The sequence below is a fragment of the Amphiura filiformis genome, chromosome 17 (assembly GCF_039555335.1).
Source record: "Amphiura filiformis chromosome 17, Afil_fr2py, whole genome shotgun sequence".
In the NCBI taxonomy this organism is placed as follows: domain Eukaryota; kingdom Metazoa; phylum Echinodermata; class Ophiuroidea; order Amphilepidida; family Amphiuridae; genus Amphiura; species Amphiura filiformis.
In genome coordinates this window covers 25,437,439-25,450,798 of record NC_092644.1, presented here as the reverse complement: position 1 = coordinate 25,450,798, position 13,360 = coordinate 25,437,439, and the positions used below count along the sequence as shown (strand labels likewise).

At 36.6% G+C, this 13,360-nt stretch overlaps 1 protein-coding gene across 1 annotated transcript in view; it reads left to right on the top strand.

Moving 5' to 3' along the window:
- The window catches only part of LOC140137539 (stomatin-like), a 248,197-nt gene that overhangs the window by 215,272 nt on the left and 19,565 nt on the right, over positions 1–13,360 (top strand). Inside the window, exon 5 of the mRNA XM_072159252.1 lies at positions 3,130–3,333. Coding sequence (XP_072015353.1) covers positions 3,130–3,333 — 204 coding nt within the window. The remainder of the gene's footprint in view (positions 1–3,129; positions 3,334–13,360) is intronic.

The following is a 13,360-nucleotide window of genomic DNA, read 5'->3' as shown; positions in this document are numbered from 1 at the left end:
CAGACCTGTCACCCTTTTTGTAAACGGGGGAGATGTTGGCGGTTCGCCAGTCGTCCGTAATTCACCCGATTCAAGTGATTTGGAGAAAATCAAGCAGAGTGCAGGTGCAATCTCCTCGGCAGTGAGCTTCAATATTTTAGAAGGAATTCCATCGGGTCCTGAAGCCTTGTGCTCATTTAGCTCTTTCAAAAGCTTTTGGACTCCATCCACATTAATGTCAATTGGTGGCATAGATGGGAAGTCTTGTTTCATTGGAGTGTTAAGTGGCTTCTCGTTGGTGAACACCGACTGAAATTGGTTGTTTAATATTTCAGCCTTTTTACTACTGTCAGCGTGAGAGTAGCCCTTCACTCTTTAGGGCGGTATCCCAGTTGAATCTTTCTTCATCCTCTTGATAAAGCTCCAAAACTCCTTAGAAGAAGATAAGCATGTTGATCTCACATAGTTCCAATAGGATATCCTTGTTTCTCTCTGCCCTATTTTCCTCAACTCTCTGAATTTTTGCCAGTCCTCTTTTCTACCAGTTGATTTAGCCCGGTTGAAGGCTCTTTGTTTCTGTCTAAGTCTCGCTTGACTGAGTGATTTATCCATGGCGTATGTTGTTTGCCTGTGCTCATTCTAGTTGGAATATTGTCATCCATTGCTTTTGTAATGTCACATTTAAATTCTGTCCACAATTCATTCGCAGTCTTGGATGAGTAACTTGGTGAAGTTAATTTATCACTCATCTTTTTCATGTCTGCTTTCATTCCTTCACTATCCATTTTATTCCACTTGTAAACTTTCCTAGGTTTCTTTTTGTTGATCTTTGGTTTAGTGGAGAAGTCTATCAACGGTATACCGTCGTGATCACTGATGCCGGGGACCACCATGGATTGATCAACTAATGTCTGATTTGATGTGAAAAATAGATCGAGGATGTTATCCCCTCTCGTAGGTTCTGTCACAAGTTGTTGTAGGCAGAATTCATCAGCAATGTCAAGAAGTTGACGTGACAATCCAGGTTTGCTGCATTTTTGCTTGGTGGTATGAGAGTCCCAGAGGATGTCGCCAAGTTAAAATCTCCTCCCAGGCAGATGGTTGTTCCTTTTTCACATCTATCTTGGCTAGTGATTCTCTTAGACATTCCAGGTAACTCTTATCATTCCTATCCGGTACGATCTGGGGACGGTAGAAAGAACCTATCAGGAGCGACTTGCACCCAGTAAGTTCCAGTTTGATCCAGATGATTTCGCATTCTGTGTCAAGTTCAATCTGTTCAGTACCGACCAGGTCGAATTACGCAGTGCAACAAACACTCCTCCATGTCTTTTACCAGGGTCTCTGTCCTTACGAAAGGCGGTAAAATTGCTAGGAAAGATTTCACTGCTGGAAATGCTATCGTCGAGCCATGACTCTGTTCCAATCACTACATGTGGCTGGTGGGTATAAATGCATGTAGCAAGGGATTCCTTTTTTGCATATGCACTTTGACAGTTTATGACAAGGAATCTCAAGGAACTGTTTGTTGTTTTGTTATTTTTTGGCTTTGATTTAGGTTTAAGTGGGGATGAGGAAGCTTTGGGCGATCCAAGCTGCTCGTTCTCCTCATTTACAGAAGCTAGACTCTGAAAGCTATTTGAAAGTTCAAATGATGTTGAGCTATCAGAAAATAAGTGACCTGATGAGTGGTTCGGTAGACCACAGGTATGACATATCCATTGAACAGAGTCAGAGGTGTCAAGTACATGTCTTTCAGTAACTGCAAGTATTCATGCTCATACAATCTACGTGATACCAACCATGGCAGTTATCACATCGTATACCACGCTGCCCCCATTTCACAGCTTTATCACATAGCTGGCAGGGGTACTTGGGCTTGTAAGGCCCTGGGTTTAGCTCAATATCATGGCGTTAACGATCAAAAAAAGAACACACAGGTAAGACACGGTGATCTTAGTCTTACTTTCATTGGTTGGGTTAACAGATAGCTTGTATAAGCTGATACTTATTATACTCTTTCTGGTGAGAATGTTTTCTCTGTACAACATTATTGATACAGAACTTTCTATGTATGATATTGAGTGCCATGTTAGGCTTGTAGGATTTGCATACTCATTGTAGTTGTCAGTATATGTACCTAATGATACACCAAACAACTGTAGTGTACCTTTGTAAAATCTCAAGTGTGGGGCTTCAGTACCCAGGCTTAGGCACAATTCGGGGTCATAGGAAGTACCAGGGGATAAACCTATCGGTAGAGCACAATGTCCCAAAAAGCTAACCTTGATGATAATGACAATTGAGAATAACAAGTACGATGGCTGCATGGTGGAACTAGGTTGGTAGCTGAGAGCTTGGTAGCTGAGAGCTTGGTAGGATTGGTCTGGTAACGGCAATGGTCAGACTAGCCACACCAGCAGTACTAATTAATACATTAACCGGTCAACTTGCCTTACCTTAGCCGGTCATTCTTGAAGTCGCCATCTTGGCTGTACCATATATAATAAGCTTATCAAAACAATGTCAATACTCACAAAGTTCGATGATTATAACAATACAAATCACTCTAGGTGGTATCGGAACAGTAATGCAAAACAACAATTTGATTTAGATTTCACAAATCAAAAGGATTTGGGAGGATTTTGATGATTTAAATCACAAACTCCCAGACGAAGATGGAAGTACGTCCTACCCCTACACATGCGCACATCAATTCTCGCATATTCACAAGGGCTGATTGTTCCATCGTGCCATGTCCAACAATCACGCCAGCGTTGCGTGCCTTTGTGTGTACGCGATATCGTGTGCACGTGATAGAGCTTTGTGTGCCGTCTTAGTAGGTCCCTTCAGAATAAAAGAGAGAACCCATCAACGTAACAATTTTTTCAAGAAAATTTGATTCATATGTAGGGCATATACCTTAAAGCCCAAATAGCCTGTCAAATTAAAACAAATTGGCACAGTTCTGACAAATTTGTCATAAATTGTTGGCTGCAATGTGGCAAAATTGAGCCGTTTGCCTAGAAAGTCTACCTCGAAAAAGGGGCATTGATATATCCGAAGGCTGAAAATCTGCCCCATGTTTATAGCATGTCACTAATATCACCTTACTGTTCAAACTAACTTTTCTGCATTTCTAATCTGTAGGTTTTAACCAAGGACAGTGTAACAGTATCAGTGGATGCAGTGGTCTACTACAGAGTTCAAAATGCAACTATCTCAATTGCCAATGTGGAAAATGCAAATGCCTCAACAAGACTCCTGGCACAGACAACCCTTAGAAATGTACTGGGCACAAAGAATCTCTCAGAAATACTCTCAGACAGAGAAGGAATCAGTCATTATATGCAGGTAAGTCAGCGTCAACTTCGGATGCACTGTGGGCATTGTATGTGTGCCGGTCTGATAGAGATGGAAAATCAGAAAACTTGTGTTTTGTGAAGGAGTGAAGGATGATGAATTATCAACAGCGGGAGTCAAGTAAAAGTGTGAGATCGTTTGAAACTAAGAATTTATAATTTATTGTTTTTGAAAGATAAAATTAGCTTATTTTCCACCAAAAATTGCCAAACATCTGAACATTGAAAAAAGTATTTCCATTCAACACAGTGTTTATGATGCAGCACACACTGCAAAACAGTGCATACCATAATATCAGGGTGTCAACCCAATGTACAAAGCATAACATTTGTTTTATTTTAGGCTGACAATATCACATCAGCATGCAGTTGTTACTTTGCAGATACTCATAATGTAAACTGATTAAGAGGACTAACATCATAACACAGCATGAAGTCCAGGCCCATACGCAGGGGGGTGCGGGGGTGCGACGCACCCCCCAAATTTGGAAAAATATACAAAAAGTACCAAAATTTCAGAATTTGTGAGCGTAGCGAACAAAAAAATCAGGGTTTTTACGCTTTTTTGGACAAAAAAGGTCCAAATTTTGTCCACTTTTCACAAAATTGCCCCCCTGGAAAAAGGTCCACTTTTTCAAAATCATCACCCCACCAAATGAAATCCTGCGTACGGGCCTGATGAAATCAATAAAAAGGGTATCCTGGTAAAAAGGTGACACAAAAGTAAAAAGGGCATGGTCTGACCCCTCTGTCCACAGTGGGATGTCCAAGTCTCATGCCCGGTGGCCGGGGTTGAAAGTGTCACCAAATGTGGTTCAAAATAACGGGGGTCATTCTAGTTGGAGGTTAATGACTGCTCATCAGTTGTTTAAAGAGTGCTGTGAAAAATCTTAAACTTTAGATCGTAAAACCAAGGAATATCTCTAGTGGTGCAGCATGCAGGCTGCAGCCCTAGAGGTATTATAAGATACAGAAAGTTTTGCAGATGGGCTTAACAACAGTACCTTGAGCTCCACTTTGTTGCATACAAATTGCATGTTTTAAATCCCTGAATTTTTAACACATATTTCCTTCCAACAACAGTAAGAATCCATCCCTTATCAAACTTTCATTTTGATACAAAGGTGCAATAGTGTTAACGCACTCAATTATTTTGTTCTCCTGGTAAAAAGTGTCATTAGATGTGGTTCAAAATGACAAAGGTCAAGAGCTGAATTTATACCCGATTATATTGCAGAAAAGAGATGATCTGTGTTTACTTCCAGTTTGAGATAGATTGATAGCCAAAACTATGTCACTTTTGCAAGTTGAAAAAATATCAACTGCTGTTAACTGTGTTGTTCCATGGCAGATTTAATGTTTTAATTAAGACATTAATTCAAAAGTGCTTGTGTTCCTACAAGCAGAATGAATTTGACTGAGTCCAATTCGGTGTAAGTTGGGATATGTGTAAGCATCACAAAATATGTGACCATCCATCACAAATGGAACATGTCAGCAGAGCTATAGTTTTGACATATAATCCATTGAATCTTTAAAAAAAAGCCAAAGTATTTCTCAATCCAATCACTGATTTTTTTACTCAATTCCAATCAAGCAATATAGGGACTGATATGTAATATATAATTGTAAAGCTTAATTTGAGGAGCATTTGCATGTCCAACATCTCAAAAAGTTAAAATGCCAACATTACAGCCCGATTGTGATGGATGGTTACATACGAAAAAAAAAATCAGGTTTTAAACAAATTAACCAAATCCATTTCAAAAGATGATATATTATGACTTTAATGCTACTGAATGATACATTTAAAAGGAATGTTGGTACTTTTTATCTAGACACACTAAATTACCCAAATGGAGCCAACTACAGATCCAATTTTAGCAAATGAGGTGTCATATAAAAAACTTTCTTAATATTTAGAAAATTATAAATTCTCTCTCCAGGCTTCTTAAATAAAGTGTTTCTCTTACAATATAGTGTTTCTAACTTTCCATAAAAGAAAAAATATGGGAAATTGTTTTAAAAAGGAAATTTCTGATAAGAGGATTTAGATATTATATATATTAATTAAGCTTATTAACCACCCTGAAACCATAGTACCTTCCCTGTAGGCTACAAAAATTGAAACAAATTTATGGAATTGTCAAAAAAGTAAAGAAAGAAAAAATTGTTACAATTTCTATAAAAGTCCCAAAAGACATTTCTTTGCTATGCTTTAGAGTTTAAATGAAGTGACATTAATTAATTTGACAAAGTAGCTATTTTTCTGCAAGGGTGTAGTTTTCAAGTCAGCTACATTAATTTATAAATCCTTTTGAGAGCAAAAACATATTATAGCTGGAACGAATATGTAGCACGGGTATGAAGCCCCTTGTTTAGTGTGTGTTAAGTATATGTCCATTCATATGCCCACAAAATTTACAACAGCACTCAACCAATGAGTTATGCATTTCCTTTGACACATGTTAATAGTTAATTGGGATAGAATTTCTGATTTTAAAATTTAGTTTGTATGAAATAATTATAGTCAGTGGTCTTTATCACTTCTGGTTAAAATGAAGCTGCCGCACAGATAAGTAGCAAAATAGTGTATCATGTTTCCTATCGCTGACACTGTGCTGTGTCTAAACTGTGATCATAGAACCTTACATGCAAATAGAAAGGGTCTGATTCGTTTATATGCTACTATAAGCTACTATACTCTAGTATTGAGTGCTGACATCTGTATGATTGGAAGACAAACCCCAAAGCATAAACCATTAGAAACTAGTCAACTCCAAATAGAAATCTAATCAATATTAGGACCAAGTTGCCATATAAAACACAAGGATCAACACCATTCAGTTAAAACGTTTGACAAATCCTGTATCTGTGCATGTGATAAAGTAATTGGAATACATACTATAAGCTAAAATGGTCTCATCTACGATGGCAAGGTTCAATAACCTGTATACAACAAACATAGCTCAAAAGTTGACCTGAAGGTGTGGAGTATGAGTTTTTGTACCCAGCATACTCAAAGGTCATTCTATACATGTAGAAGCGTATTGGGGTTAAAGAACTGTGTGCTTATGGATGAGCATGTTTTAGATCGTAGTGACACAAGATGGCTTCAGCAGTCATGACATCTATATTGTGCTATTCCAGTTGAAATCCATACCCCTATGGAAAACATGACCTTAATCTCCCATACATGGGAGTAGATTTCAAATGGAGACACCCATTTGAAATTCTCACACCCTGTGTGTGAGATTAAGGTCTTGTCTTCCATAGGGGGTATGGATTTAAACTGGAACAGCCCATTGTAGATGGGTAGTCACATTTTGTTTTCCCAGTGCAAGTTGTTGTTTGCTCAAAAACAACCTGAAGGAAATTTGAAATTGAGGTGTGAGTTGCTACAGGACTGCCTTGGTCTGAGGATGACTGTATGCTAAATAGTTGTATATCCCACCAAATGCTCATCTGAGTTGCAGATGACATGTAAAATATTTCTCAAAATATTCAAAAATGTGTGAAATTTTGTTATCAAAAACAGCCGGAAGGAAATATTGAATTGAGGTGTGAGTGGCTACTAAACTAGTTGCCTTGGTATGAGGATGACCGTTTGTTAAATAGCTGTATACATCCCATCAAATGCTCTTCGGTTGCAGACGACAAACAAATATTTCTCCAAATTTTCATAACTTTGAAATTTTGTATGTCATGATATCACCTTTCATATCTACATATAAAATGCTTTCAGATGAGTACAAACATGCCCAGTAAAGGTCTAGTGATTCTTAAGATTGTATTTGGTGGATAACCCCTTGGGCACTACTGGTCATCTAACAGCATTTCTGATTGGTTGATAACTTGAAATGCTCATTTTATAATTGCCAATTATGACTTGGCTTTAAACTATTTATGGTCAAACTTGCATTTGCAGAAGATCTCATTAATACCCTCTTTGATTGGTTCAAAATTAGAAACAATATTCATTTTGGCCAATCGGCAGGTAGTTCTCATGGGGTTAAAGAATAGTGTCAAGCTACACAGACGGTAGTATTCAGAACTAACAGAATTTGCACATTAGACAGCAATAGAAAGAGAAGGAGATCAAAAGAGCCCTGGGAAATGCTACGGTTACACGGTCACACATCCCCAAGGTTTATACCTGCGTACTATGCAGGTCATATTATATTGACTCGCCTTGCTGCAGAATTTGACGCAATTTGCTGCTTATGACCTCAGTATAATTGAATATCACTTACAAACGCTTACGGTATAGGGTTTTATGTTTTAGCAAGAGATATGGTTATGGAGACCTATCATAGGGGAAGTACTTATCTACAAATGAAAAGCTCTTGAGGAGGGATTCTGTGATTTGGTTTTTTGTTGTGCTAGGATGGTATTTTGGTGTAAGAAAATGAATAACATCAGAGGATGGTCGGTCAGATGGAAGAAAAACACTTGTTTTTATTTATTTTTGACTTGGAAATCATAGTAAAGTGCTGTACAATTTATTTTCTGAGAAAAATGCCTAAATAAAGTTAAATCATTAAATCTGGTATCACTTCATTAATACTTTAAAACTTTAAGAGAAAAAAACACACCAATTTGAGCATTCAGAATGCTCAAATTGATTTCAAACACTATTTTCCCCCAGTTTTTAAAATGTGAGTGGGTTGAGGGCGATCCTTGTAATTTTTGTTTGTTACTGTGCTAATTTATTTTGTATTTTTATTATTTTGTTTGTTTGTTTGTTGTGTAACAAAATAACACTTCAAGTTTGAGTACACATACACCTGCTTGTGGATGAGAAAGTTGTGAAACACATTGGCTCACATTTGCTAAGTAAAATTCAAATGTTCAAAATGAAAGAAGGGGGTTAGCTGGTCTCAAGTGTAGATGTGAATTATTTTTGATAATAACTTGGGTTATGCCTGGAAGACAAAACCTGTTTAGAGAACCCCTTCCATCGGGCCATAGCTTTTGACTCTGAAGAAACTCACAAATCGCTATTCTGAATAAGAAACAGGATCTACCCGTTAATTAAAGGTAAACAAACCTGTCTTTCCCTCAAAAAAAATTGGTTAATGAGAAGAATGGTCCATTCCAGTTGAAGTCCATACACCCCTTATGGAAGACATGACCTTAATCTCCGACACAGGGAGTGTGAATTTCAATCGGGATTACCGAAACGGGTGACTCCATTTTGAAATCTACACCCCCTGTGTGGGAGATTAAAGTCATGTCTTCTATGGAGGGTGTATGGATTTCAACTGGAATTGCCCGATTCAATTGATTCCCCTTTCTGGGTAGCTTTCCCTGGGAGGTTCATGCTCGAATTAATACTTGATTTCTTGCTAAAATAGGCTTGTGTGTGTGTGCATGCTCCTATGTTTTCATTTTTTACTACATGGATGGATATGTATATGCTTTATAATTGTGTTGGCGCAGTTCATGTGCATTTATGACGCATGGTGGCAATTGTACTGCAGGCTTGTCATTTTGCTGAGGCACAGAGGAGGTTGATGAAGGGTTCTACTCATGCATATAAGAGAAATTTTGCATGAGCAAATTGTTTGCAATGAAATAATTTCAAATATGTGTATTTGTTTGTAAATTGAATCAAGGTGAAGCTTCATAGGTTTGCATGTCAAAGAAATATTTCATGCTAGTTTGAAGTTTTTAAACTTTTTAAATATTGCCTATCTCCTTTCTTTCTTAAAAGAAAGAAAGGAGATAGGCAATATTTTCATGCAAATAAGATTAGATGGGAAGAGCTTGGACACCACATAGCCCCTTTGGAAATTCACCATATTGAATTCATATTTTATTTCATCAATCATCAACATTACAAGTGACACTAGTAGCTCAAAAGAGTAATAATATTCAATGTAAACAAAAGTCAATGTAATAAATGTAATAAATAAATAGCAATACATTTTAAGCAGTAACAATTAAATCAATATAAACCGAGAACAACAATATTATGTATGATTGAAATGTATAATGATATTATGAGCGTGCTTGTATATAGTAGTTTAACACAGAAATACAACTGCGATGGTAATTGAATTGCCATGTATGGTTGCTAAAAGTTAAGTAGAGTTATAATTGACGTCTTAACAAATGAGCATTACATGTTGTGCATGTAGCACTTAGCACATGTACAATTTTTGCATTTATGCATTACACTAATATATATCATAAACACGCACACACTTTCAAATTTAAGTTTGAAGGATGTGTGGGAAAATAATCCAAAAGTACCTTTTTTTTCTCTGTGAGCAAGAATTTTGGATAGGATGCTTAATATAAAATATATTCATATTCATTTATTGATATTTCATTAACATTTAAAAACAACATGCAAAAAATGTTAAGCAAATATTTTGAATATAAACAACAACATCAAAATTAATGTAAATCAACCAAACTTTATCAAATAATTATTTTTAAGTCAACTTAATTACCACACAACCATCTGCTGGGGTAGCTATATACCACCCAACATCTCCATAATGACACCACCTGTCAAGCCTCCCATCTCAAGCCTCCTCTCTCCCTCATTACCCCGGTCTTTCACACTCCTTTCCCCCTCTTCACTAACCCCTTACTGTATTATTCCAATAGCAAACGATACAGAATTATTATTTGTCTGTGTCTCAAGGTGTGTGCATTGACAAGTCTTACAATCATATCGCTTACTGGAACATATCGCCTCTCAGCAAACCACGTCTGCCAGCGTTATCATTTTCACTATCTTATGTTTCTCTTTATGCTTTACATATCATTTTATATGTTATGCTTTATCAATTCAATGGATATAAAATTCTTATTTAAGTCAGGATAGCTATATACAGAATTTTTATTACAACTGCAATGGATTTATATATATAGAAATGTATTTTTGGGGAAGGATATTGAATTCTAGTGATAAAAATAGATCATTTTGGAAAATATTTTGCTAAAAATGGATTTTTAGATCATGGGCAGTATTTGCACAATAAAGGAAGAAATACATGATTTGTTATACTTAATCTTATTGTCAATTTCTTGTAAGGCAGTGGTGTACATACCCACTATTGTCCATGAGGATGGGCAATCTCTTCCAGTCGGGAGGGGGGGGGGAAGTTTTTAGACATTATTTTTTATGCATATTGGGCCCGGAGTGGGTACTCAGTACAAATGACCATACAGGGACGTACCGTAAACATGGGTAGCATTTTCGGCCTTTTGGTGTATCAATGACCCCATTTCCAAGGTCAATTTTAGTATATGGATGGGTCCTGTTTTCAAAATTTTCTCAATTTTTTCTCAATCTTGACTTTTGGTATATCGATGGGTCCAAATGTCTTAAAAAATTGGTATATTGATGGGTCCTCTCAGCAGCACGCCCTTAACATAAGAATCCTCATGGGATTATAACATGAATAACTTGCTATCTACTGAATATACTGAATATAACACATCACATTACCTGCCGATATATCACATGAATAACTTGCTATCTACTGAAGATAGCACATCACATTACCTGCCGATATATCACATGAATAACTTGCTATCTACTGAAGATAGCACATCACATTATCTGCTGATATATCACATGAATAACTTGCTATCTACTGAAGATAGCACATCACATTACCTGCCGATATATCACATGAATAACTTGCTATCTACTGAAGATAGCACATCACATTATCTGCTGATATATCACATGAATAACTTGCTATCTACTGAAGATAGCACATCACATTACCTGCCGATATATCACATGAATAACTTGCTATCTACTGAATATAACACATCACATTACCTGCCGATATATCACATGAATAACTTGCTATCTACTGAAGATAGCACATCACATTACCTGCCGATATATCACATGAATAACTTGCTATCTACTGAAGATAGCACATCACATTACCTGCCGATATATCACATGAATAACTTGCTATCTACTGAAGATAGCACATCACATTACCTGCCGATATATTACATGAATAACTTGCTATCTACTGAAGATAGCACATCACATTACCTGCCGATATATCACATGAATAACTTGCTATCTACTGAAGATAGCACATCACATTATCTGCCGATATATCACATGAATAACTTGCTATCTACTGAAGATAGCACATCACATTACCTGCCGATATATCACATGAATAACTTGCTATCTACTGAAGATAGCACATCACATTACCTGCCAATATATCACATGAATAACTTGCTATCTACTGAAGATAGCACATCACATTACCTGCCGATATATCACATGAATAACTTGCTATCTACTGAAGATAGCACATCACATTACCTGCCGATATATCACATGAATAACTTGCTATCTACTGAAGATAGCACATCACATTACCTGCCGATATATCACATGAATAACTTGCTATCTACTGAAGATAGCACATCACATTACCTGCCGATATATCACATGAATAACTTGCTATCTACTGAAGATAGCACATCACATTACCTGCCAATATATCACATGAATAACTTGCTATCTACTGAAGATAGCACATCACATTACCTGCCAATATATAACATGAATAACTTGCTATCTACTGAAGATAGCACATCACATTACCTGCCGATATATCACATGAATAACTTGCTATCTACTGAAGATAGCACATCACATTATCTGCCAATATATCACATGAATAACTTGCTATCTACTGAAGATAGCACATCACATTACCTGCCGATATATCACATGAATAACTTGCTATCTACTGAAGATAGCACATCACATTATCTGCCAATATATCACATGAATAACTTGCTATCTACTGAAGATAACACATCACATTATCTGCTGATATATCACATGAATAACTTGCTATCTACTGAAGATAGCACATCACATTACCTGCCGATATATCACATGAATAACTTGCTATCTACTGAAGATAGCACATCACATTACCTGCCGATATATCACATGAATAACTTGCTATCTACTGAAGATAGCACATCACATTACCTGCCAATATATCACATGAATAACTTGCTATCTACTGAAGATAGCACATCACATTACTTGCCGATATATCACATGAATAACTTGCTATCTACTGAAGATAGCACATCACATTACCTGCCGATATATCACATGAATAACTTGCTATCTACTGAAGATAGCACATCACATTACCTGCCGATATATCACATGAATAACTTGCTATCTACTGAAGATAGAACATCACATTACCTGCCAATATATCACATGAATAACTTGCTATCTACTGAAGATAGCACATCACATTACCTGCCAATATATCACATGAATAACTTGCTATCTACTGAAGATAGCACATCACATTACCTGCCGATATATCACATGAATAACTTGCTATCTACTGAAGATAGCACCTCACATTATCTGCTGATATATCACATGAATAACTTGCTATCTACTGAAGATAGCACATCACATTACCTGCCGATATATCACATGAATAACTTGCTATCTACTGAAGATAGCACATCACATTACCTGCCAATATATCACATGAATAACTTGCTATCTACTGAAGATAGCACATCACATTACCTGCCGATATATCACATGAATAACTTGCTATCTACTGAAGATAGCACATCACATTACCTGCCTATATATCACATGAATAACTTGCTATCTACTGAAGATAACACATCACATTATCTGCTGATATATCACATGTATAACTTGCTATCTACTGAAGATAGCACCTCACATTATCTGCTGATATATCACATGAATAACTTGCTATCTACTGAAGATAGCACATCACATTACCTGCCGATATATTACATGAATAACTTGCTATCTACTGAAGATAGCACATCACATTACTTGCCGATATATCACATGAATAACTTGCTATCTACTGAAGATAGCACATCACATTACCTGCCGATATATCACATGAATAACTTGCTATCTACTGAAGATAGCACATCACATTACCTGCCGATATATCACATGAATAACTTGCTATCTACTGAAGATA